The sequence below is a fragment of the Rhipicephalus microplus genome, chromosome 9, assembly GCF_043290135.1.
Source record: "Rhipicephalus microplus isolate Deutch F79 chromosome 9, USDA_Rmic, whole genome shotgun sequence".
Classification (NCBI taxonomy): Eukaryota; Metazoa; Arthropoda; class Arachnida; order Ixodida; family Ixodidae; genus Rhipicephalus; species Rhipicephalus microplus.
In genome coordinates this window covers 78725326-78753222 of record NC_134708.1, presented here as the reverse complement: position 1 = coordinate 78753222, position 27897 = coordinate 78725326, and the positions used below count along the sequence as shown (strand labels likewise).

General features: G+C 45.6%; 1 protein-coding gene across 1 annotated transcript in view; it reads right to left on the bottom strand.

The window, feature by feature from the left end:
- Positions 1–1345: 1345 nt before the first annotated feature.
- Positions 1346–27897, bottom strand: part of LOC119165566 (cytochrome P450 2J6) — a 40171-nt gene continuing 13619 nt past the window's right edge. The window contains exons 2-7 of the mRNA XM_037417702.2: positions 15446–15552; positions 12831–13132; positions 10433–10545; positions 7407–7671; positions 6395–6582; positions 1346–1614 (exon numbers count right to left, since the gene is read on the bottom strand). Coding sequence (XP_037273599.2) covers positions 1427–1614; positions 6395–6582; positions 7407–7671; positions 10433–10545; positions 12831–13132; positions 15446–15552 — 1163 coding nt within the window. The 3' untranslated portion in view covers positions 1346–1426. The remainder of the gene's footprint in view (positions 1615–6394; positions 6583–7406; positions 7672–10432; positions 10546–12830; positions 13133–15445; positions 15553–27897) is intronic.

The window sequence follows — 27897 nt, the reverse complement described above, 5'->3', positions numbered from 1 at the left end:
TTGGTGGAACCGCAACCAAGTCGTCGTCCGAAGACAAGGCAGCGCGGAGAAGAGCTCGCGACGCCGAACGTAAACGTCGGCGTCGAGCGGAAGATTCTCAACTTAGAGAACGTGAAGCCGCTGAGAGACGTCAGCGTCGAGCAGCAGCACCGGATTCGGCCGCTTTGAAACGATAAATAAACACCGCCCTTTCGCATACGTGTCGTACGTGTTCACTCATTTAACACCCCTCCTACAACCACGTTAACCAATTTAGCCATCGACCCAAGTAAGTCGCAATTTAACACCCCATTTCACAACCACGTTAACCAATTTAGCCATCGACCCAAGTAAGTCGCACTTTAACACCCCGTTAACCAATTATATGCTCCGCATCCTCCTCAGTGTTCCCCCGAGGGAAGCTGCGGGCAATTTTTTTTATCAGGTGAATTATTGGAAGAAAATTTCACGGTATTACTTCCAGGAGCTTCGCCCAATCTCATCATAATTCACCTCGTGGATCTGCCGTCATTTTTTTACCACTCATGTCATACTTACAATATAGCATGATCATCTTATAATATGGGTTAGTAATTGATTCAATGATTGAGTGATTGGTTGCTGCGTGCAAGAGACTGTCGTTGAGATTCGTAGAACAAGGAGGAAGCACGTGCTATTTCTTAGCATGGTTTTGCGTAATATTACCTACTTATGCGCGTGCACGTGTGTACGTGCGCGCATGCACACGTGTGTCTGTGTGCCCACGCTTATTAAAATACAGCATGAAAAGTGTATCTAGTGCTCCATATGTAATATACAATAGCGCAACTCTTGAGCGAGCAATTCTGGATTGTGCGTTGTCCCTCGCCGAAGCCGAGCGAATGAGCATAGTGAAAGATGTGCCTGGGGCTACCTTACTGTCCACTGTTTCAAACTGAACTGCAAAATAAAAAATAAAAACTAAGATGAACAATAGAATAACATTTAAAGTTAGTTAATACAGCATCAAAACAAAAAGGCAGAATTGCCTGTAGCTGCACTTCGCACTCCCAGAGAGGAAATACAGAACGCAGAAAAACTGAGAAGTAAAATAAGTACAAAAAGTAATAACAACGACTTGTGTTCAACCGTGCTTCCATTCATATCTTTGTTAAATGCGGTATATTTCGCCAGATGAGTACTGGAGAAGAGCTACATTCCCATTTAGCATAAACCAGTAGAGTAATCTTTGGTAACATTATGTCAATGAACCCATCTGTATGAACTAGTTCAAGATCCATTTATTTATTCAGACAACTTCCTCAAGCAGGAGTCAAATGTGATATGAGCGCTCACAGAATGAATTTCGCGACGCTATATATTTTCTGTGGGTAATGAACTCCTGGACATGTTGCATACGACTGTACTCTTGCCAACTGATTGCCCGTTATCGTCATCACATCTTCTGTCATCCGTGGTGTTTCCGAGGTCTGAAAACCAGTTTCTGCGGCTTGGGCCGCAGCGCTATGCCGAGAAATTCATCGTCCGGGTGGACACCACTAGTGGAAGCCTCAATGATGAAATGATGAAGAATGTTCGTGAAGTAGACGAACACCACCATGCTGGCGACAGATTCAGCAGGACAGGAGCGCTTCCCTGCACAAAAATTAGAACAGCGCTGTTTCGCTACGCCTGAAAACGTGCAAAATACTTCACACCATATTCGTGTAAGAGCGTGTGAGGCAGCCGATCTAGGTAAGTAAGAAATAACTATGTAGTTTGTAAGGGCCAAAACAAGGAGGATGCGCATTATTAATTAATAACCTGGCATTACTTAACGCGCACTTACATCAGAGTAAATCAGTCTTCTGACATGTGCTCCTCCCTGAAATGCAGCAGCTGTGGACAGAGAAATAGAGATAATAAAGTAATGCAAAGGCAGGGAGGTCAGCCGGAACAATAGCTTTTGGCTTTCTACCCTGGAGAAATCATCCTGCATCCAGCAACAGAATTGGCAGCATCAGACAAGAACACTGGTGATGAGTGAGAATGATGGATAATGTTGAATAAACCTATTTAATATAGCAGGCTACAAGTACTTAAAGCCAGGCAAAAAATTCATTCGTTACTTTTGGGCACTAATTGATTTACTCATAGAAAAGAAAAAGCTTGCAACAAATATTTCAGGATCTCTTCTCTAGCCAACGTCGCTTGCATTAGGTACGCTAATTGTGCATTCGTATACTCAATGAAATGTTAACATGGGGTAAAATTAAAAAAAGATCGTACGACGCTTTTCCAAGCAATCATCTAATGGCGTCATTAAAACAGCTTGTCTCACGAATGGACAACTGCAAAAAAAATTGAATCTATGAAGCAGGAGCAGAACTACAGCAACTAGGTGCGCGGTTTAAGCACTTTCTCTATCTTTGGTTTGATTGATATGTAGGGTTTAACTTCCGAAAACCACCATATGATTATAAGAGACGCCGTAGTGGATGACTCTGGAAATATTGACCACCCGTGGTTCCTTAACGTGCATACAAATCTGAGCCCACGGACCTACATCATTTCTATATCGATCGGAAGTTCAGGCGCCACAGCTGGGATTCAATCCAGCGACCTGCGGTTACAGTGAAAAGAACTTCATCTGCTTGGAAACGCCGTAAAAGTAGCTTTCATGATTTACAAACACTCACGTTCTCTCTATATGCCTCTTAATGCAACATGGGACATTGAAGGTATAATGCGTAGTAATAGCACCCAATAACATCGGACGTCAGAACGTGCGGTTATCACAATTGTTTCGTCGTTTGAAGCTGGTAACCCACTACAAAAGGCACCCACGTTGACTACACCTGCTTCCTGCAGGCCACGTGCGTGCATAGCAAGTTGATAGGTGATGTTGATAGGTGGGGTTTAACGTCCTGAAATCAAGATATGATTAAGAGAGACGCCGTAGTGGAAAACTCCGGAAATTTCGACCACCTGGGGTTCTTTAGCGTGCGACCAAATCTAAGTGCACGGGCCTCGAACATCTTCGCCTCCACCGAAAATGCAGCCGCCGCAGCCGGGACTCAATCCCGCGACCCGCGGGTGAGCAGCCGAGTACCTAGCCACTAGACCACCACGGCGGGGCTGCGTAGCAAGATTGAAGAGGTTTCATGCACAAGTGTTTGAAGGACGCAGTAGGAACAGCATATCGCTATCGCGTTCAGCTCCTGATAGTGAGGTTTTAGGGTCCCTTAATTTTTTTCCGAACTCGCGGCTTGATAACATTGGGATCGCAAGAGCGAGCGTGGGCACGTGGCGGCATCGCGCATTGTTCACAGTGTGATGACGTTTATTCGAGCAGAGAAGTCGCAACGAGGTCGCGACAGAAAATCGGCGTACGGCAAGTCTGTCAAAGGCGGCACAAACTCTCGCGCAAGCAGAGCACGGGGCTTTTCGTTATCTTCCGAAGACACAAGCGCGTTGGTGCGTATGCTCCACTACAATTCCCCCGGGATGAAGGGTAGCCATCCTGGCGATTCAGGGAGTAGGCACAATGAGGGGGTCGTAGTAGGGCTTGAGACGGTCGACGTGTACGGTCTCGCGTCCTCGACGGCGCAAATCTGGTGATTGTGTTAATGGCTCGATGATGTAATTCACAGGGGAGGTCGCGTCAATGACACGGTGCGGACCATGGTACCGGGCCAGAAGTTTAGAAGACAGGCCAGGAACGTGCGGGGGCACCCAAAGCCACACAAGGGAGCCAGCACGAAACGTAGGAGCTATGTGGTGAGCGTCGTCGTGTCGAGTCTTTTGTAGACCTTGAGCCTCACTTGTCAGAGACCGAGCCAACTGACGGCAGTCTTCAGCGTATCTGGCGACTTCCGAAAGCGGGGAGCACTCAGATGCATCAGGGCGGTACGGGAGTATAGTGTCGAGTGGGTGAGTAGGTTTGCTGCCGTACAATAGAAAGAACGGGGAAAAATGGGTAGTCGATTGCGTCGCGGTGTTATAAGCGAAGGTAACAAAAGGCAATACAGCGTCCCAGTTAGTGTGGTCGGAGGAGGTGTACATCCTCAGCATGTCGCCAAGTGTGCGGTTGAACCGCTCAGTGAGACCATTTGTCTGTGGATGGTATGCGGTAGATTTCCGGTGGATGATGTTGCATTCAGCGAGGATAGCTTGGATGACCTCCGACAGGAACACTCGACCCCTATCACTGAGTAATTCCCGCGGAGCACCATGGCGTAGAATGAAGCTGCGGAGAATGAAGAGTGCAATTTCGTGGGCGGTTGCTGCCGGTAGAGCTACAGTCTCAGCGTAGCGTGTCAGATGATAGACACCGACAATAATCCACTGGTTTCCAGAGCCACTATATGGAAGGGGGCCATAGAGGTCGATACCCACGCGGTCGAATGAGCGAGCCGGGCACGGGAGCGGCTGTAACATGTCAGTAAGGTGCCGCGGAGGTGTCTTGTTCTGTTGGCAAGTGGTGCAAGACTGAACGTATTTCTGCACAAAGCGATACATTCCTCGCCAGTAATATCGTTGGCGCAGTCTTTTGTAGGTTTTCAGGACACCTGCGTGAGAACTTTGGCGATCTGCATGAAAATTCATGCAAATGTCAGAGCGCATATGAGTCGGACAGCAAGAAGCCACTTCCGACCACCAGACATGTAGTTGCGGCGGTACAGAATGTTGTCTCGTAAGGAAAAGTGGCCTGCTTGCCGGCGTAGTGCTCTCGTGGAAGGGACAGCAGACGGATCGGTAAGGTAGTCGACTAACAAGGCAAAGTATGGGTCCTTACGCTGCTCCGAAAGCATGTCAGTGGTGTCGAGTGGTGACAAGGTGGTAAAAGGGGGTGACAGAGAAGCCACATCTGGTGTTAATGGCGATCGGGAAAGTGCATCGGCGTCTGCATGCTTGCGACCGGAACAATATACGACACGGATGTCGTATTCCTGCAATCGAAGTGCCCAACGCCCCAGACGTCCGGACGGGTCTTTCAAGGTCGACAGCCAACATAGAGTGTGGTGGTCTGTGACCACGTCGAAAGGACGGCCGTAAAGGTACGGGCGAAACTTCGTAAGCGCCCAGATTATGGCCAAACACTCCTTCTCTGTCACGGAGTAATTCAATTCAGCCTTCTTGAGAGCGCGACTTGCATAAGCGACTACGTATTCGGTTTGGGTGCCTTTCCGTTGTGCCAAAACTGCGCCAAGACCAACGCCACTTGCATCAGTGTGAATTTCTGTGGCAGCAGTGGGATCGTAGTGGCGAAGAATAGGTGGTGAGGTCAGCAGGCGGCGCAGCTGGCGAAATGCGTCGTCACATTCAGGTGACCATGCAGATATACCTTTGCTGTTGGAAAGCAGACTAGTCAGAGGTACGATGATGGACGCGAAGTTGCGCACGAAGTGACGAAAATAAGAGCAAACCCCAACGAAACTTCTTAGGGCTTTCAGTGATGTGGGCATTGGGAAGTCAGCGACAGCTCGAAGCTTATCGGGATCCGGAAGAACACCGTCTCTTGTGATGACGTGTCCCAATATGGTTAGTTTTCGGGCTGCGAAGTGGCACTTCTTGGTGTTAAGTTGTAGGCCTGCAGAAGCTAGACACGTCAGAATCTCGTGGAGATGACGAAGATGTGTTGGGAAATCAGCTGAAAAGACTACGATGTCATCTAGGTAACACAAGCACGTTTTCCACTTGTGGGCACGCAATATGGTATCTATCATGCGCTCAAACGTCGCAGGCGCATTGCAGAGCCCAAATGGCATGACTTTGAACTCATATAGGCCATCCGACGTTACAAAGGCTGTTTTAGGGCGATCACATTCAGCCATTGGCACCTGCAAATACCCAGAACGCAGATCCAAGGATGTAAAATACTCGGCGCCTTGTAAACAGTCATGAGCATCGTGTATTTGTGGTACCGGGTAGACATCTTTCTTTGTAATCTTGTTTAAGCGGCGTTAGTCCACGCAAAATCGAACGGTGCCATGTTTTTCTTTACCAGAAAGTACGGCAAGTCTGGCAAAGGCGGCACAAACTTTCGCGCAAGCAGAGCACGGGGCTTTTCGTTATCTTCCGAAGGCGCATACGCGTTGGTGCGTATGCTCCACTACAACAGTAATTACGCAGCTAGCCACACTGAAATCAGCCAACGGCAGTGGACGTGGTTTATATCACTTGTAGAGAGAGAGCGAATGATATCAAGTTGACTGAGAATGAATACCAAGTTTGAGGCCTCGTGCCACACTGTAATGTCTTGTTCGTCTGTGCTGAGGAGCCCCGACTGCAAAATCGGCAGCATTTTCTCATCATGCTGAAAAAGTGTTTCGGGGCCCTTATAAGCCATTCAGTCATAATAGAGGCGAAGAACACCGGCGTACATATACAATCAGTGAAACTAATTTTCTGCAGTTTGTTTAAGGTGCATTACCGGAAGAGAACGGAATAAACCACTTCGGCTTGGTCACAGAGTGGCCACTGTCGCTTAGAAAGCGTTCAGGGCGGAACACTTCGGGGTCTTTCCAAAAGCCGGGCTCGTTGAATAAAGACCAGAACGAAGGGATGACGACGCTGCCACGGGGGACAAAGTAACCGCCTAGCTTGATGTCTTCGCCTGCACTGCGTGTAAAAGAACAGTATATATGTTCAATATTTTCGTGACTGGAAATAAGAATAGCAACAATTGATATAAAAGTACCTTAGCCGTAACTTGGTGGTGCACTAATTTAACTGGAGTCGTCAGCTGCGTGGTAATTATGTTTAACTGCTTCTACCTAGACATGTACTCCTCTACCATTCTCAGGCCTTTCATTTCGAAGCTATATCAACATGCATATCAAAAAGTTCCATACTCGTGGTAAGTGCTGCAGCAACCGGTGTATTCAAATATTGCAGGCAAGCGATGACAGAAGGGCTGAAAACGTCCTCCTTGAATGGACACTCTGTAGAGCGGCAGCATTCGTGCTACCACAATTTAACCTGCGACTGTGTCGCGAATGAATACTAAGTTGAAGTTGACTCGGCACTTCAACATTCGGAGTGATAAAGCACTGTTATCTGCCATCTATAGAAGTCTGCAGTGTAAGTATTACAAGCATGGAGTTACTGTAGTTGGCTGGCGGCGTGAATACATTACAGTTCTACATAAGCTTCGATATATACAGTTTTCATTGCATGCACTTCGTCTATGCTTATTATAGCCTTTTTGTTAGTATTTAGTACCTTACTTGCAGTGAGTATAAGCCCCTTCATGACTGCTTACTCACTCCGATAAATATAATTTTCAAATAGACAACTTGACTTAACGGACACACACAGCCGAGTGTCTGAGCTGTCAACGACATGACCTTCGTAATGTGTAAATCCTTCTTGCTATATTTTAATGAAACATTTTAACGCAGCGAAATAAATGTTCAGAAAATTATATTTGGATCAGTACTCACCACCGCATGAGGGCAAGAGGGTTTACAGGTTTGCACCGCATCGTCTCCCAAATGAACGCCTGTGCATAGGGCATGCTGGGACGATCATTCCACCGAATGCTTGACCCGGATTTCTTGGCCTTCATAACGGTGTCAGTCTCGGCTCTGACAAGGCTCTGCTGATGTGGGTTAGCAGCAGACATCAGTATGAGCCACTGAAGGGCGGTGCTTATCGTGCCAGCACCACCACCGATAAAGGACGCTACGTTCCCAATAAGCAGTTCCCCTGCAACGTATGTCAAATGAAAAATAAAAAACACATATTTAACGCTGTTAGAACTCTACCACAAAGTAAGATCAAACATGTGAAATAGAGTTTATTTTGCATAAGCATAACCTACCTGCCTTTCTTTGATCTCTATTTTCTCTCTCTTTCAATAGCACACAAAATTTTGAAGCGAAAACGAGGCACGAGCACGTGTTTTCTGCTGCGTACTCTGTAAAAAGGCCCACGGATGCGGCACTAACACTTATGTGAGATAGCAGTATGCAAATAATGTAGTGCACGAAGATAGTGATATGAAAACAGCCTATTTAGAGAGAGATAGAGAGAGAGAGTGGGAGAGAGAAGACTGGATTGAAAGTTAGAAAAATTGCCAATTGTATGCAAATCGCTGACTAGCTACTCTTCGCGAAGACGGGTATTGCGAGTGAAAAGGCAGCAAAATAGAGACGCAGAAACACGGTGTTAAAAACATTAAAAGAGGTTAAAAGTAATGCAAAACAGCTTCCCCCGTGCTTGTGTGAGGGCACGGGCTGCGAGATATTTTCGTCGCGTGTATGCACGTTTCAAATATAGTCTGTCGAGCTGACTGATACGACGCAAATGTGTGGACAAAAATTTCAACACATTCTTCTGTTTCCTTTGCATGACCAGGCGAAGGGGCTAAAACGAAGTCGAATGACAAACATCTAAGAGCGATAGAAACATGCAATGGTCGAAGAGCGCGCGATCATGGGTGCACGCTTCGCATTGTATTTCACATTTTAACATTCCTGCCGAAAGAAAACATGTTCAGCAGTTTCTACTGAGCCGCAGTTTTCGCAGCATGGATTTGCCATTATGCCACATTTGCCATTATACAATGTAGTAGTCATGATGTTATTGTCAAGATTCTTCGCTTGTGCGATGCGCCTTTCGAACTGTACATAAACCTCAATTCAGATGTTGGTGCGGCTATCGAAGTGACCACTGATTTGGTTACGTCACCACTGACAGCCACTAAGCATTGGTGCAAAGTGCGCGGCAACAACTGGTGCACCGTTAGCTTCGTCGTCCATTTCATTCAACTCTCAGCCTAGATTTGAAAAGGCAGCTGCTTGTTGAATATGGCCATTGTGGTCTATAAAAGGCAGTAAGCTGTGCACACATGCAACATATCCGAGCAACGGGGCAAAACTCGAATAGAACTGTCAGTATGAATGTTACAGCGTTATTCATCAACTAATAAGAACTAAAACAGTTTGCATGTACGCGATTGCAGAGCTTCAGATTGGCTGGCCAACGTTTAATAGGATCTACATCCAAGACAACGTCAAGGTGTTTTAGGTTAAGGTTTCTTGTCAACGTCATGTGGTTCCATAACAGCATTTCAATAGATTACTAAAGAAATGCGGGCAATGTATGTTATAGGTAAAACAATATCAGTGTATTTATAAAGCACCTTAGGATATATTAAATATGAAACTACTTGCTAACTTTCCTTCGTTACACACGAGATTGGCAACATGTACCTAAACCTACCTCATGAGAAGACCAAGTACATTGTAAAGGCAATGTCTGAATTCCTTATTTCTCTAGAGTTAAACTTGGAGTGCCTCTATTACGAGCCTCTCAAAAACCATGCACACATCGTAATTAAGAATTGCATTATCTACCGGACTAGTCAACTCCTGTGGCCACTTCAAGTCACTGTTCCGTTACCCGATAAAGATAGCCACATATGCGACTTGAAACCAGCACAATCACAACTTTAAATACTGTTCAGCAGTTCACTGTGTATACCTTTTCATCACGCATATGTTGCACGCCACCTCTTGCTACAGGAGTTCACAAGGAACTTTGCAATTGAGTAATGTTGACAGCTTTCCCTGCATTCGCAGCAAATGTTCACCCATGGTTTTGCCCACGCGAATGCGAGCCTGATGCCAATGTTTCATTCCCTGGTATCATTCGCTAGTATTGGAGTAATGTAACGGCCGAGCACCTAAGGCAGATGCTGACGTTCAGCGCCCTTCGTTTTACTTATCTCTAACAGACAGAACGAAGCAAACGAAGCAATGTCATTATTCGTTAACATTGCTACATAAGCTTTTTCACGAGTGCGTTATCTCCTTTACGCGCTCTTTGTCTATATAGTAGCACTGCGTAATTTTTCGTCAGCATGCACTTTGTTGCAATCTTTTCTTGAATTTCGAATTTAATATATTAATGATCCTATGCATTTCCTTGCAGAACGTACGAAAGTTATTTTTTTTGTAAAATTACGTTAACCATCATGACCACTACACCTTTTGTGAGATTAGATTATGTAGATATAGTATATCGTTCGCTGCTGTTTCACAGTTCGGTGTTCCTGCAACAGTTTCTCCAGCATCGTTTTTTTAAACGTTGAAAAGTAGCTTAGTTTGTATAGATTCAGTGAGGTATTTGGAGCGCAGCTTTTTGCGTACCGTTAGCTTTTGCTGCCAGTATTTAAGTATTATTAATTTTCTTTATTAAGCCTATGAATTAGTTTTATTGCTTCATATGTTTGTTTCATTGCCATTTACTGAGAGTAATATGCACGGGCAAATTAAGGCTGTGTGCAACATTGACGAAACTGGATCGACGGAAAAATTGTTCACGGTTGCTGCATGGTTCACTCATGCGAGGGTAGGTAACGTAAATGATAAATAGTTCTTTATTGTTTACCAAATACGCTAACTGTATTCATCCACTGCTCTTCCTAGGCACGCAGATATCTGTAGCGCAATTCAACACTCACGCGTGAAATGCTGACATCCTTCTTGTCGATTCTTCATCTCGAAGATGAACGCGTCGGCAAAGTTCCGGATTGTGCCCTCTTGAAACGAGCCTTCATTTTCTCTCACCAACTGCCTGTGAAAATGAAAAGGAAGAAGAAATGTAATGTAAGAAGTTAATGGTTAGACATACGTGCGTTCCAATCATATGACACTCGAAGACAAGAGAGGGGCCGCACAAAAATGAAATGATGCATGTTGAACTACGCGCCACTGTGAAGGAACCCCGGTCAGAATGTCTCTTATACGTGGCAGTTTGTACAAGAAGCATCACGCCAAACTTTCAACCGCGGTTAGATCTCGCCTCATTATACGCGCGGCCAAATAGGCGTGTGAGCTTTGCGAATCCTTCTGACGGGGTTGGTGGGAAATCTGTAGTCGGAAAAAAAAAGTGCGGACATTTGTTCTGTAAAGCCGATACTTTGCGTCAAGAAGCCCGGAAACTGGAGAAGTTTGTCTTCCTTTTATATCGTTGTATCACTTACAACGGATAAATAAAACCCTGCAGTAGCGTTTTCATATACCAGCCTTGAAAAAAGCCTCTTAATTGAAAAAAATAAAGTGAGCCTGTTGGTAATAATGTCATTGCTTGTTCATTGTGCGCAATCAAAGAGCTGTTCGATTTTCTTTTCAACGATCTAGCTCTGCAAGTTTTTTGTATGGTGCGTAGACCAAATGCTGCGTAAGGTCTAACAGATTTTTTAATAATAAATCAGATCAGAGAGCACCATCGCACATGCTGTTAATCGAACATATCGAGTCAGCTGTAGTCTTACCTATCTCAGTGTACCATGAACCTGCTGCTCACATGCAAACTTATAAACGTCTGTTGAAAAAAAAAAACAACCCAACACAAACCTCTATTGAACTAGATCAACTTAAATTACAGAGAGGGTAGGTGTATTTACTCGTTCATACAAGTTTTTCTCAAGAACATACAAGATAAATTCTGCGGCAATGGAAAAGTGAGGTTTCCTACTAGGCTGCTGGGAGACAAACAAGATGGAATGTCGAAAACAAAGTAAGCTTTTTTCAACATTTTGTGGTCATGGCTTTCCGAGCTGGCACTGGGAAACCAACTTCCCTGCTTAGGGAGCCGACTTTCGTATTCCCTGCTTGGGGTGCCGCCTGGGCCAGTGGGTGTTCCAGCTGGGATGAACCACCGACTGTAATTTAAAGAGAGACTTTACTCTTGCTCTCTTTACGTTGCTGACAAAAAGTAGGCATCCACAAAACGGCTATTTCACACGCAGGCCTGAGCACCGCATAATATTTGGTGTAAAATACGTCGCAGCAGCGTATAGCTCATGCGGTGAATCAGGTTCTACGCTTAAGAATCACTATGCTTAACATTTTGTTGTACGCATGGAAGCACGTGAACACGTGTGTAGGTCGCGAAAGAAGCCTCGGCAATGCTTATTTGCGAGGTGTTCTCCACGTTTCACGCAACCACTAATAGTCTCCATCATGTCATTTCATTTAAGCAAAAGGTCCCGTTCAAGCGGACTAAAGCGTGCATATGTCATAGCTAACAAATAGCGTACAAATCTTAATTTCTTCTGTAGGCTACCTTGCCCCGTAAAACACCCACGCACCTGAAGCACTATATCGGGGCTCGCTGTGTATTCTAAAAATCACTAGGACACGTTACATAGTTGAAAATTAGAACAGTCTACCAGCCAAACTGGATGTCTAAGTCGGCCTGATGCGGACCCCGGGTGGCACTCACGGACTCCGTTCGAGACCATTAAACCTCACTAACGTGTTTCAAGCCGCATGTCCTAGCAAAGTATTGCAAAAAGTGTGATCCACGACGCCCTATTTATTAATAAATCATATCAGAGAGCACCATCGCACATGCTGTTAATCGAACATATCGAGTCAGCTATAGTCATAACAATCTCAGTGTACCATAAACCTGCTGCTCGCATGCAAATTTATCTGATCAATCACTGATCAGTTTCCCGCAGACCTGCTCTTTACTCGTAGCTATAAACAGTCTAGCAAAAGAAAATTCACTAAAGCCCTCATTTTTGCCGATCTTTAGGTAAGCTGGTAACCGGTTGTACCTGGTTGATGCGCGTTGAAATATAAATTCTGCAGTGGATAACACACAAGTGACAGTTCGATTTTCAGCATGGTTGATAGACCAAGCTAGGATAAAGCATTGCGAATTGAGATCGACTGAAAGAAAAAATGAATAGGTTCGGGATTCACACGTCAAGCTTCAATCACTGCCATATTTCTGATGAGGTAAAGACTCCTACTTTCTTTTTTCCGTGGTCCTTCTATGTGTATGTCAGTGGAAACAATGTGTAAAATTATTAATTTCATCCATTTTATTCATTATGTCATACTCACTCCGCGAAGTGGCTTCTGCGAAAGAATGCATCCCTGAGTCTTCCACAGGAGCCCAGCCCAAGGCAGCCGAGCACCGATCGTAGCAACGGAAAAAAATTTATAGCCAGAACCTGAGTGGACAGCGCCACCACAGCGTCGATGAAGTCTTTGAGGCATGCACGCTGCGGATTGTCTTGCCCGAACCGTCGACTCGCCAGCACCATGGTCAGAATATTTGATACGTTGGCGGTGAGAACGTCTAATGGAAACACGGGATCCCCGTTGCGGGCGTTCAACTCCCTCAGAAGATGAGAAAGTTCCTTCTGCGCATGAAATAACAAAATTAGTTAATACACGAAAAATATCGAAACGAGCAATGGGTTTTCTTGTTTAAACTTGCTTCGAATTTCGCACCGGTCGTTTACACAGCAGGTTGTTTATTTTTTATAAAGCCAATTTTTTTGGTTTGTCATCCACCACCTTAACCGCCGGTGGTCGACGCTGCTGTAACGCGCAATTGAAAAAAAAAAGTGCATCACTGAACGCAAATATTATATTTCAGTGAAGTCCTGGTTGACAGTGTTTAAATTAAGTTTGTCGAACAACAGCCAAATTTTACTTGTTTTGGAAAGGGGCCATATCATTGTTTTGCGGAAATTGAAGAGCAAATTAGTGGCTATCCGCATGGCTCAACTGTACCGCAACTTCTATTGCTCTATCTTCCTCCTTCTTGCGAAGCGTCTGCCAGGCGACCAATTTTGTAGCAGCACAAAATTACCACATTCACAGCTGCATTGTCATAGGTGACGCTGCTCTGCGCCGTCAACGATCAAGGTCCGAACGTGCAGTGCACCCTTCACCCTTTTCTAAATTGCCTCTTCCACAGCAGAGTTCAGCCACAACTTGCGGCACTGTCCTCAGGTCTCTTTTGCTCCTTTCCTAAAATACTTAGCTTCTATGATAAAAAAAATGCAATAAGAGAAATGGTAGTTTGCGATGAGAAATTCGAAAACAGGGGATAAGTGCTGGAGCCAGTACAAAACCCTTCTTTTCGAATTTACCATGGTTTGTTTCTGTGAGAAGCAGGAGGCGACTGCTTTGCGCGGCTTGAAGCCCGACATTCAGGAGGCCATTCTAGAGTGGGCTTAGAGAGTAGAAGAGGCTTACTTCAAGGATTTCCTCTCACCAATATCTGTACCATCAACCCGTTCTCTTTAAACAAGAACGAATGAAAATCTTCATGCATGTAAGCCAGTGCCTCCGGTGGAAATGGCAAGCAAGACAGACCATGAGCCACTCTTTGTTTTGTCGAACGTATTGCACTAGCGTCACAATGTTGGCCACACAGCTTCAGCTCTTTGGCCAGCATTGCAACGGCACACAAAACGCGTAAAACTAGGCACGTGATCGCTGCGCTCAATCACTGAAAAACGGTGGGCGTGAACTCGTCAGGAAGAACACTGTGTCATATCACCGGCGATGTTTTAGCTGCCTTCCCGGGCGCCAAGGTAACTAAGAGAGGCTGTGTTAATTTTAAACAGGCCCAGTTCCCACTAAACCATAAGTTCTTGCCCACTGTGTGTTCATAAGACAACGCGCGAACCTGCCCAGCTGCTTGCTTCGTTTATGCTTTTGCTGAGAATGGTAGATATTTAGTAGTGCTTTCTAATGAGGGACGGGCTGAAAGCCCCTCACTCATTGTGCGATACAGACGTTTAGGCTTCCTGCGTGATTGTGTACCTCTCTCAAGCAATATTAGGTGCGTTATGAAGACTCCTTGCATTTATTGGTATTCGTAGTTTTTTTTTTTTCAGAAGCAGTCGTAAGCAGTGGCATGGCTCTAGCTTAGAACAGCTACCTAATCCTAAAAAAGCCCTCCTTCAATTCCTAGCCGGTGGAAAGCGTTTATTAATTTATTAATTTGAATTGACTCTAAATTGACGCCTAAAGACAACGCTAATTTTCTGCTAACGAGTAATGAGCCTCTTGCCACCGCCAATGACAGAATTTGAGCGAAATACAGTATTTAAAGCTATCGAGCTAGTTATCAGGACAGTTTCTAAACTTTCCCGTCCTGACGGTGGAGGGTGATGGTTACACGTGTGGCGAGGCGGTTACATAACAACATAAAAAGATGCATACATGGTAATATGAGCGTACGTGGAGCTGTAATAGGATACATTAGTACCAATGCTGCGGTAATAATAGGTTAATTTGGAAATTTTGCGTGAAAAGCGGGTATAGTATACTGAAATACATATTCTTCCAATGGATACTGCTTGAATCTTCCCTAAATCCGCCATTTTCAAATAAACGCTCCGCCACGTCGGTGTAGTGGTTTTGGTGCTCGACCATGGGCCTAAATGTTGTTGAATAGGATCGTGGTCGCAACCGCCGCATTTTCTATTCAGGCCAAAATGCTTGAGGCCCATGTACTTAGATTTTAGCGTCAAGGTAAAGAACCCTAGGTGGTCCATCGTCTCTCACAATTATATCGGCGTTTTCGGATGTGATACCCATAGAGGTATTAATTTCCGAACACACGCTCGAATATGTGTGCTTGAACGATTTTTCTGATATATAGCAACGTGACATGTGGCGGTATCATCACTGTTTAGTGCAAAATTGAACGTCACCTGCGCGTGTGCCTCCATAGCTGGAGAGCCTGCTCCAAGCTTCTTGAACACCTTAACGAAGAAGCGCCGCTGCTGTTGCCAGACTGCTCCATTTAGTGTAATCACACCTGAACAAATAACAAGAGTGTATAAAGTAAAGCGATCTTTCTGGTTACAATAATACACGCAACACAACGTTCAGTTTCAATTAGCTTTTCGAGTGGCGTATCATTAGGTCAGCTAGTATGCATTAAAGAACACACTCGTTTAGGATTTCCAAAATCTAGATGAAAGCCGACAGGTGGAAACAACGTAGTGGGATAATTAGGGTGAACAGTGTAAAAGCCTCAGACTGGCTGGCAAACATTTTGCTAGGAGGACCTATCTCAAAGGCGCCTTTGAAAACCATAGGTTCTCTGGTCGAAATGTCGGCCAGCCAGTCTGAGGAAATTCCACTGTTCACCCTGATTATCCGATGTTTCCACAGCAGGACCTACTTTTTTCAAAGGCGCCTTTGAGATAGGTCCTCTTATCGAAACGTCGGCTAGCCAGTCTGAGGCACTTACAGTATTCACCCTGAATATCCCACCTCGTTTATGCTTTGTTACTCTTGTTCAGATGAACAAGACATGTACCTAATTCAAGTGGATAATTGTACAAAGTGGCATGTCGTCCGTGTGTTTTACCGCGCAGCAGTGAAGAGATGTACCTTGCAGTAGTATATTCTCGTGTGACATTGTTACTACTAATATGCAAAATAGTTTTTATTCATTTGGAAAAGACCAATGTGAGTGTATTGTATCGATTGCCCCAGCCCCTGCAAACTAAACGCTTTTCCTAAAGGGTTGCTGATGTTACACTACAGCTGTTATATAAGGTACTGCAAGTATTCTGCATTTAAAATGCTTTTGCACAACCCGTGTGATCACCACGTTTCCCGCCTTTCATAATGTTACCCTGTGCCTTGGTGACACGATTATGAAGTTTCCAGGATGTCACAAATTCTGGAAACCACTCACGTCAGATTAACGTTACGTGGTGAAACCATGCGTGGCCTGATTGTGCTTCGAGGAACTAGACAAAGTCATCATTCTTCGTGTGTCTTTCCTGGGGTAGTTTCATCTAATATCTGGCAACGCATCTAAGTTGTACGTAACTTCATCACGCAATGTCATTCTGATGTCATAGAATGACCACAATGTGTGTATTTTTTGTGGTACTTCGTCTAGTTCAACAGCAATATTATCATCATCAAGTGATGGGTAACTAAAAACAAATCCATAAATATGTGAACAAGCCTACCTTTCCTATATTTAGGTGAAATAGTGATTAGTACTCATGAGAACTACAAAATTATCATTTGTATCTAAAAGTATGCTAAGTGAGTACTCACTTTTATCTGGATTAGAGCAGAGTGGGAACTCCACAGGCCTTAATAAAAGTTCATTGCGTGACAAAGCTTCCTTCACGGAATCCCTGTCACAAACGAACACGACATAGCTTGATCCAAGGTGGAGCCTGCATAAATGCGACAGCTTCAGCGCACATGTTATGAGTTCGAATATTCGCAAAGCGTTAGAATATAAAGCAAGAATAAAGCAATAGTTTTTCGTTCACGATTTTATTATAACTGTCTACATAATGTGATGTCGTGAGCTCTTATAAAATATTTAGCGTATTTTTAGAATATTTGCATATGAGGTAGCCTAAGCGTGTCCCCAATTTTACTCAGAATGTCCTTAGATTAGCTGTGCTCACTCTTCCGGTTTACTAAGTATGTCCTCGGTGAAACTGAAGGCATTATAGAGATCAGCAATGACAGCCAATGGTAAGAATATCTTGTGTTTCTATGATGTTACTGAAGATGTGTTCAGTGGGATTCAGTGTAGCGCCTTTTGTTTATATATAGTCTACAGTTTATATGACAAAAATGGGTCCGATACTACATTGCTAGTGACGTGCGCATGAAACAAGTAATATTCTGGCAGCTGCTAACGCCCATTTTGCTATTGTTGGATGAGGTATCGTAAAACAAACCTACCCCCGCATTTATAAACGCTTTTTGAATTGAACTTGACTTGAAACCGTCTTCAATTCAGCGCACTTGAAATGCATCTGTTTGTGCTGTCTTGGCACCGCCTGAAGACTGCGCGTTCGAAACGTGTTTGTGTTGTGTTGAAGTCAGTCGCAAGTCAAGTTCAAGTCAAGCAGTGTTTCTGGATACGTAGTTTAAACAAGTTTGGCCGGGTCAGAAACACTAGCACTTGTCTTGCATTGTCAATAGGTCTATTGTCATAAATTGTTATAAATGTAACAATAGCAGCGTCTTTGTCGCCAAGTGGGCGTACCTCCAGGAGTATGAATTTGCGGCAGTGCAATGAGTTCATGAGTTCCTCAGAGGTAATGTCTCCAACGTGTCAAAAAATACTTCTGAATTGATTGCGATTAACCACTTCGTATGCTTAGAATTGGACTTCTCTCTGCCAATTGCCAGAAGCGACGTCGCGAGAAAGGCGTCGCCCACCTCCGCTTCAGTTGTGTAGATGAACATGGTTTTGTATGGTATTGGTTCACTTTTTTCTCTATCCTTCACGAATAGAGAAGAAAGTTCAACCCAAACAATATTTCACCAGGGCCCCGCCGCGGTGGTCTAGTGGCTAAGGTACTCGGCTGCTGACCCGCAAGTCGCGGGTTCTAATCCCGGCTGCGGCAGCTGCATTTCCGATAGAGGCGGAAATGTTGTAGGCCCGTGTACTCAGATTTGGGTGCACGTTAAAGAAACCCAGGTGGTAGAAATTTCTGAAGCCCTCCACTACGGGGTCTCTCATAATCATAAGGTGGTTTTGGAACCTTAAACCCCACATATCAATCAAATAATTCGCCAGGCGACAAAGCGCTATCTTTTATTAGATTCCTCGACGAGTGCCGGCGTACCCGTGGCTCAAGTATGAAGGATGTAAGTAGCGGAAAATTTTGGGCTGAAGATATTTAAAAAATGTTACTGATATATCACAAGCATACACCACATGTCGTTCGTGTGTTAACATTCATTGACAAATATACTTGAAATCATATATAAATACTCATGCCCAAAGTGGTTTAGGAGGGCTTAAAAACACTCAGTAAACAGAATGCGTTTTGAGATGAAGGATGAGCAGGCTTTCAAATGTCCAGTGAAAATGAAATTAATCACACAGACTTATAGTACCACATACTCACTGAGTATATATGTTCCAATTGTATATGTATATTTCACAAGTTTTATCTAAACAATGTCACGGACTGAGACTTAACGTGTACTAAGAAGTGGTTTTCCCGGCCTCCTGTGCCCTATAATACGCATACGATGTTCTTTCTTCATGTGGTACCGATTAACTACAAATACAAATTATGCCTTTTCAAAATTATGCCTTATCGGCCCCTGTGATGTTGAGATTCAATTAAATTTCTGTAGCTTTACTTCCCAGAAGCATGGTGACGAAAAGTTTATTCGGGCCTAGAGAAGACGCAGGGGAAATCTCGCGCTAAAAATATGGTGTTATTGTGAGTCACGCTGATATGGATGCAGGTGTATTTATTTTCGCATCTGCATTTTCTTAACCTGCATGGTATGGTATGTGGGGTTTAACGTCCCAAAACCACTCTATGATTATGAGAGACGCCGTAGTGGAGGGCTCCGGAAATTTAGACCACCTGGGGTTCTTTAACGTGCACGCAAATCAGAGCACACGGGCCTACAACATTTCCGCCTCCATCGGAAATGCAGCCGCCGCAGCCGGGATTCGAACCCGCGCCCTGTGGGTCAGCAGCCGAGTACCTTAGCCACTAGACCACCGCGGCAAGGCTTAACCTGCATGCACCAAAGCATAAGTTTCCGGGCAGTGTTTTTAACTTTAGCTCCATTGTATTGCCTCCCTCGTCCGAACCTGTGCCGTTGTTTTGAGCAGCTCAGCGGCAAAGTTTGAAACGTCCATGTCCTGCCACAGGCCAGCATTGCTTATGAGACAAAAGTGGCCCCAAGACATATATTGCTGGTTTGAGATAGGCAATGCAACACCTGTCAGGTGGCGCGGCAGCGCTTCTATTCGTGACGGTGAAAATTTGCTTCGCTTCGCGGAGTTCTCGCTTGTTTTCAGTCTCACTGTATATTTCCTAGCGTTATATTTACCAGCAATATTTATACTTGGAAAAAGAATACAATGCATATATTTTGGTGAAACTGGGCAGCGGAACCTAAAGGGGCCCTGAAACACTTCTTCAATTAACCATGGAATGAATTCATTGGAAGAGCTGACTCTCACGAATTCAACGCCATGAAGATTTCAGGAATATGTCTTGTACGAGCGTAGTTACAAAGATTTGTCATACGCTGCAATCGCATTCTCTCTTTTCTCGTCCCGACGAAAGCGCTGGAAGCTAAGCAGGGAGAGAGGGGGGGGGGGGGGGCAAACGATAAAAGTCATGCTCACCTTGTGACCTTGAGCACTTTTAAAGACGATAGTCTTTATTGGGGACCTTCGACGGAAAAAGTTTGGTCTGTCTGTCTGTCTGTCCGTCTGTCTGTCTGTCTGTCTGTCTGTCTGTCTGTCTGCGCATTTGTCTGTTTGTCCGCCCTTACTGATTCCTCAATCGGCATTAGGTGACCAACCCCATCCGCAGCGCCCACCAATATTGCTCAAGGTTCAGCGTTCATACTTGTGCGATTGTCAATTGAAAAGCAATCATTGCGCATATCTGAGGCACCATAACAACACGTAGATGTTTTGTATGTGTGCTTTTATACTAGAGAAGGCACACATAAGTAATTCTAATGACCGTAGTGCTTAACACGCTGCTCTGACACTGCAACGCGATGCTCAAAAAGGTATATGCTTTCAACGCTTTGCCAAGACGACACGGTGGTGGCACCTGCCCGTCGTTTTGCGTTCTACACCTTATCACCTCCGAGAAAAGTGCGCATATTTTTCTCCATGGGCACGCATGCCTTCCTTCGTTTTCAAACTGCCAGATGGCGCTCGTGTCTAACGTGCCTCGATGCGCACGTTCGTCTCCGCTACACGCTCGAGGCACTAACGCTGCGCCTCCAGAATGCCGTTCACCAATTTTCTTGCGCAGAACATCAAATAAACGTTTTGTTCACTTTCTCCAGACGCAAGACTATCGTCTTTCGACGACATACGCAGTGTACTATTGTTTTTTCTTAAACTGTGAGAATTCCTGACTTTCTCTGAATAAGCGGAACGGAAGACGTACGCAGTGTACTATGGTTTTTTCTTAAACTGCGAGAACTCCTGACTTTCTCTGAACAAGCTGAACGGAAGACGTCACCCCCCGGGATGGGGGACCATCCATCCAACGAGACAGCGGGCCCTAGCCGTTTGCATAAGGATGGACCGAATGTGGGTGACCGCGTTGGCGCATCTGCTCCTTGTGATGATTCTACCGAGAACTCATCAGTGGAAGAGATGGAATCGGAAGCCGACTTCAGGACCTTCCATACCCACCGGTTGAAAAGGAAGCTTCGCAGGACGTCATCAACGGCGGAGCCACAACCGGCGCTAGACAAAGGCAAGCGATGTTTCACCATCTCGTATGTACCCATGTCTACATCAGACAACCTGAACTCACTAAACAGGCAGTCATTGACTAATTATTTCGAGCGAGTAGCACCTGCTCAAGTGAATGAAATTCGCATAAATAGCAGGAAAAACAAATTGCCAGTTGATGTGTCAAACAAAACCATTCTTGACAAACTGAAGGCCGTCACGCAGCTCGGAAGTATTTCAGTTCGCGCGTTTATCGCTCACGGGAAAGAAACAACGACTGGCGTGATAAATGACGTCGACGCTGACATCACAGACGCTGACCTGCAGAATCTTGTGACGTCGACAGTCAGAATCGTGACCATACGCCGCTTCGGGCAGTCTCGCTGCATCAAACTAGTATTTGATTCTGAGACTCTGCCCCCTAGCGTGAAGGTTGGATACGTGAGACATCCCGTGCGCCCTTATGTGCCACGGCCTTTGCAGTGTCACAAGTGCTGCAAGTTGGGACACGTCAGCGCAGTGTGCAAAAGTGAGACAACTTGCCAGCGGTGCGGCGGGTGTCATAAGGTGGAAAACTGCGATACTGCTGTTCTATTGAAATGCCCAAACTGCTCTGGTGCACATGAAGCAACGTCAAAGGAGTGCCCGAAGATTAAAGAAGAAATTTGCGTCCTGCGGAAGATGGTCAGAGACAACTCGACACACAGAGAGGCTGTCACGTCCATCCGCCGACACAGACGTCGTCCAAAACGTAGGCACCAGCGAAAGCATAGTGGACATAGGAGTGATGCATCACCATCAGCAACAGATGAACATACACGTGCGCATTATCAGGCCACTACACCCATGTTGTACGCACCACGTCCCAGGGATGCAGAAAGTGGACCAACGCCCGCGTTGCACGCCGATGCTTCAGATACTGAGTGGCCTTCGCTACCGACCGGAGCAATAAAAAAGCCCACATCATGGGCTGCAACTTCAAAGAGGGCGGAAAATGATAGGCAAGACACTGAGAAGAGCCAAACTATGCTGAAGCATCTACTAAAATCTATTCGTGCGATTCTGAACGACCTACACACACCAGGAGCGAAAACAGCAGTTCAGATCCTCAACGTGCTGGAACCGCTACTGCTAACCCTTCCATAAATAATATGGCGAATGCCTTCGATGAACGTGTGCGCACCTCTGATATAATGCAGTGGAACGCACGAGGTTTGCGAAGCGAATTGTCTGACTTTCGACAATGGATGTTTAAATACAAATTTCCGTTGGTTGTAATATGTGAGCCGAATATGATGTCGTCGTTTCGTATTTCCGGATACGTCACTTTGTGGTCACGTGATGATCGAAATGCGAGCAAAGTAATTATATGTGTACGTCAAGATTTAACGTACGTGAGACATGCCGTGACTCCTCATGCTTCTAACGACTATATTTGCCTATCTATAAAGCACAAGCGACGTTCAATATCAATCATTGGTGGATACATTCCTTCTAGAAGCCACGTGGACTGTTCCCATCTCTTGTCTGTGCTCCAAGCTTGCCCTGGACCACATGTATTAGTTGGGGATTTTAATGCACATCATCCCATGTGGGGTTCTGCCTCAATGAACACCCGTGGTAGGGACATTGCCGATTTTGTGCTCAATCAGGGCCTGATGTCCATTAACGATGGCTCACCTACTTACCTCCGTAGTGAATCGTAAAGCTGTCTAGACGTATGCTTTGTGAGCAGAAGTCTCTTGCCTACCACCTGTTGGTTTGTAGACGTTGAAACACATGGAAGTGACCATCTCCCTACATATATACAGCTAAATGGATTCCGTCGTTCGACTCCCCTGCCTGTGAAGAGCGTAGACTGGCTAGGATTCCAAGCTTCTGTAAATGCTCAGTGCGGGAACATTCAATCTATATCTGAAATAGAAGGCCTAATTGCATCAGCCTTAACAACGCATACGAAACTTGTGAATGTGTCGCTACCAAGATCACAACTTGACGCACAATATGAATACCTTCGTGGGATCCGTCGCCGGGCAGAGAGAAAATACAGGAGGACGAAATCACCATCTGACCTATCTACAGCACGCCAAGCACAACGACATGTATTGCGACACCTGGATAAGCTCGATAGGCAACGGTGGAGGGTATTTTGTAGCTCTCTTGATCCCAGAAAACCCCTGTCTCGAATATGGCAAACTGTCCGAAGCCTTCAGACGCCCACTCAACAGTTGTTCCCTTTCCGATCTTTGGCTCTAAAGCAAAATCGATCTGAAGTAGAGGTTGCAAAAGATTACTGCCACTTTCTCGTAGGTATGTCCTCCTAATAGATATCACCTTCGTGTTTAGCCTCACCACCATCCAGCGACGATCGCCTCGACTTGCCATTCACAATGCACGAACTCGACGCTGCGATTTCTGCGTCCCGACGGTCGTCCGCACCAGGGCCTGACGGAATTACTTATTCGGCTCTATATCACCTCAGCCAGGAAGCAAGGCAGGCTCTGTTGTCATTCTACAACTCTACGTGGGAAACAGCGACAGTCTCAGAGAGTTGGAAGTGCAGCCGCATAGTGGCCTTATTGAAACCAGGCAAGTGTTCACACGAGTTGTCTTCTTATAGACCCATTGCCCTAGCCAGTTGCAGCGGTAAGGTGATGGAACGCATGGTGCTAGCAAGATTGGAATGGCTGCTGGAGAATAATGTCGGCTTACCAGGTTTTATAAGTGGCTTCCGTAGAGGTCGATCATCTATAGACGGTGTTGTAGATCTAGTTTCTTCTGTTGAAAAGGATAGACAACGTCGGAGATTGGTATGGGCCATTTTCTTAGGTATAAAGGGCGCGTACGATAGCGTCTACCATGAGGCCATTCTTGACGCACTTGAAGACATCGGCGTTGGTGGCCGACTACACGCATGGATAGGGAGCTATCTCAGAGGACGTACCATTTTTATGTCGACATCCGACGGTGACACGGCCAGGCACCTCGTAAGCCGTGGAGTTCCGCAAGGCGCCGTCCTGAGCCCCATGCTTTTTAATATAGCACTCATTGGCCTTGAAGCTGAGCTTCCCGAAGTTGTCAGAATCAGTGCGTATGCGGACGACATATGCATATGGGCATCTGGAGCAACGCGACCACAACTGCGAGCAAGGCTACAACAAGGCACATCAATAACATCTAAGTACTTACGTCGTCAGGGCCTGGAACTTTCCATTGCAAAATGTGCTACATTGGCATTAACGAAGAAATCAATGTCGCGGTACCCAATCTTTGCTCACGAAGCAGTGATTCCCGTGGTCAAGCACCACCGCTATTTAGGGGTCGTCATTGATCGCAACCTGTCCTGGTCAAAACATGTGACTGTGCTGCGAAACAAACTAATCAGTTTTGTGTATGTTCTTCGTGTTACAGCAGGACTGAGATGGGGCCCTTCGGAGAAAAGTTTTCTGCAGTTATACAAGGCATTGTTTGTGGGCTATATAAGGTACAGCTCACCTGTGCTTTCCAGCATGCAGGCAACGTGCCTTCGTACTTTAGAGAGCCTTCAGGCACGAGCACTGAGAACATGCCTTGGCCTGCCACGGTGCACGTCCACCTCTGGCCCTATAGAGGAGTCCCGCACCTACCCTATACAGGTTTACACGTCCTGTGAGCCACTTCGAGTGCACCTTCGTCTGCTGACCCGACATGCACAGCACCCGTTGTCTTCGCTACCGGTGAACCGACCAGGCTGTACCTATTCGCGATGCCTCGATACGCATAGACACATGACTCTTCAGGCTTTGCACCAGCCGTAATCCCTGCAGTGCCTCCATGAACATTGACTAAACCGCTGGTGTGCCTTCACATACGTGGATTTTCGTATAAGTCGCGTGTTTCTTATATTGCCCTCAAGCAACTCACCTTGGCACATTTAGATGACCGATACAGCGACTGTGTGCACATTTACACCGATGGATCCGTAACTTCATCCGCCTCAGCTGCAGCCTTCGTGATCCCTCAACTCAGTATTTCCCGACAGTACAAATTAGATCATAGGTCATCTTCGACAGCTGCAGAACTTGGTGCTATACAAGAAGCCTTAAAATTTGTGAACCACGAAGCGCCGCGTAAATGGACGATTCTGTCTGATTCAAAATCAGCGCTTCAAGCTATCCATTCTTGCTCAAGAAGAGGCCAATTTTTCGAGTTTGCGTTAGGAATCGTCCAAGCATTTGACCTAACACACAGGAGCGGTCACTTGATTACACTCCAATGGATTCCTGGACACTGCGGCCTGGTTGGCAACGAAACAGCCGATAGCGAAGCAAGAGCGGCAATATACAACGCTCCTATGTACGTCAAAGTACCGTACTCGCCAAGTGACGTCAACACATTGTTGAGATCACTCATGCGCGAATGCGCTGCCACTTACTGGTCGCTACCAGATCACCGGAACAAGCGTCTGCGGGAAACAAACCCCGGTATGACTTTTTGTCTTCCAGATAAAACCAGCCGAAGACATGCTAATATACTGCACCGAATTCGCCTGGACGTCACCTTCACTCGCCACTACACCCAACTAATCGGCCGTGCGGACAGCCGGAATTGTGAACGCTGCCAAGTGCGCGAAACAATAGCTCACATATTTTGTGACTGTGCATTATACGTAGCGCAAAGAAAAATGCTAACTGCAACGTTGGCAAGCATTGGACGAACACCATTAAGTGAAAGCCACATATTGTCACCAATGAACGACCAAACAGTGTCAAAAACTGTTACAAAGGCTGTTCTAGACTTTATAAAAAGCACTGGACTAGAAACTAGACTGTAGGGTACTATGCTAAGTGGCTACTGTACATACGCACCACCTCTTCTTGTCCCCATCATCTCCCTTCATCCCTCTTTCGTTTCCCTTTCTCTTATCCCCTGTGTAGAGTAGCAGGCTAGAGCGAACTAGCTCAGGCCGACCTCTCTGCCTTCTAATAAATTCTCACTCTCTCTCTCTACGCAGCGTAACATGCAGATTCAGGGCCATTTTTTTTCATTTTTTTCTTCGAATACGCGACTTTTTGAGTGCGATCGCGCGCGCATGCGTGGACAAGTGGCCTCCCACGGCGATCTCTGTATTGAGTGAGCGCGCCTTATTCAAATTAGCCAATGGCTGATAGGTGGGTTTGCTACGTGTGATTTTTCGTCATTTGTCGAAAGAAGCGAACGCAATTTTTAGCTGACTTCGATAATTCATTGTGAAATTCATGCCGCATGCTGCGCTATAATATTTGGCTCGCGTGTTTTCGAGAGCCCCTACTACCAATTGGTAGAATTTTCTCACGACGCTCCAAAAGTGTTGCAGGGAACCTTTAACAAGCAAGTATGCGGCATTCTCAGCGCCTGAAACGGTACCACGATCACATCATTTTGCGCTCCCAGAAATTATGGAAGGCTGTTTTTAAGGAAGCCTGCAAGAAACGCTCTCGCTTCATTCCCAGTTGATGAGCTCTGCGTCGCAGTTTCTGGGCTGACCACCTGGCAAAATAGGCGTCACGTGCACTGTCCCTGTTGTACCATGTTTCAAACACTGAGGTACTTCTAATGTTTTTTTTCGTGGCACGCAGTCCCATCGAAGTTTAGGGGGCACACTTTTTATGATTTGTGGAGAGCAGCCATCATTTGCCAAGTAAAGTGGTACAGATGCAATGAACGGCCACGATAGCGTCCTGGTTTTTCTCAAATACTGGCTGCTGTAGTTGCATGGCCACTCGTTGTAAGGTAACCATGCCCTCACGGCCTGTGCTAGCTGAACCTACCAGACGTGACTGCTGTCCGAGATGTTCATTTTTGTAATACGTATTTCAATGAAGTATTAACCATGTATTATGTATCATCCAATTATTATTCATATATGCAATATTCATTTGGCAAAATTAGATGAAAATATTTGGCCAATTTGAGTTTTGTGCCGATACCAAGTAAGTTGCATTGATAATATCGTCAGCATTTGTGATGCACTTCTTCCATTAGCCGTGCCCTTCTGTCCCCTTCTGCTGCTTAATATTCCTCGGGTCTAAAAATGTCGTCCAAGCTAAGATGTCACATTATGATGGTATGTGGTTCCTTTAAACCTGAAAAAGTTCACGTGTATTCACCTGGTGTTTCTCGCTTGGGCATACGAACAATAACGTGCAATGTGCTAAGATTGCTTCGCTCATATCATTCGCCTATGTAAGGGAAAACTCACCCGAATATGTTGCCGTATTTCTTCCTGAGTGCGTCCACTTCCCAGTGGCCACCCTTCAGCATAAAAGGCAGGTAACCTAAGAATGGGAAGCCTCGGGGTCCTGGAGGCAAGTCGCTCCGGAATGCGCGCCTCAGCATGGGCCACACAAGTTGCATTAGGGCTGCCACTAATCCAGCTACCAGGCTGACGAGAACGTAAATACAAACGGTGGGAAACATTTTTGTGGTTCTGGCTGCACAACTACGAAAGCACTGCTTTAAATTTATCTTTGTGATACCCTCGTGGCGCCCTATTAACCTGAAACAAAAGGAGCCTTTGCATGACAGGTGGGTTTTATCTTCCGTAAATTAACCTAACTTCACATATTTTAGTGAAAAAAACGCTCGCAGCTGTAGTGACTTGAAACGCATCAACTACGTCACAGCAGGGGCTTGCGCAGAACTTTTAAAGGGGTGCGGGCGTTGAAATATGCTATATTAATGTTCATGCGAGCGTTTGTACGCCAGAAAAAGGGGGACGTTTCCAAGGGGGGGGGGCTATCAACACTCATCTTCCCTCGGATTCATCCCCTCCCTTGCTACACTTCAGCATTCCAGATTGGTGGCGTAGCAAAGCTCATCATCATCATCATCATCACCATCATCATCATCAGCCTGACCACGTTCACTGCAGAACAAACGCCTCTCCCATGTTACGCCAGCCGACTC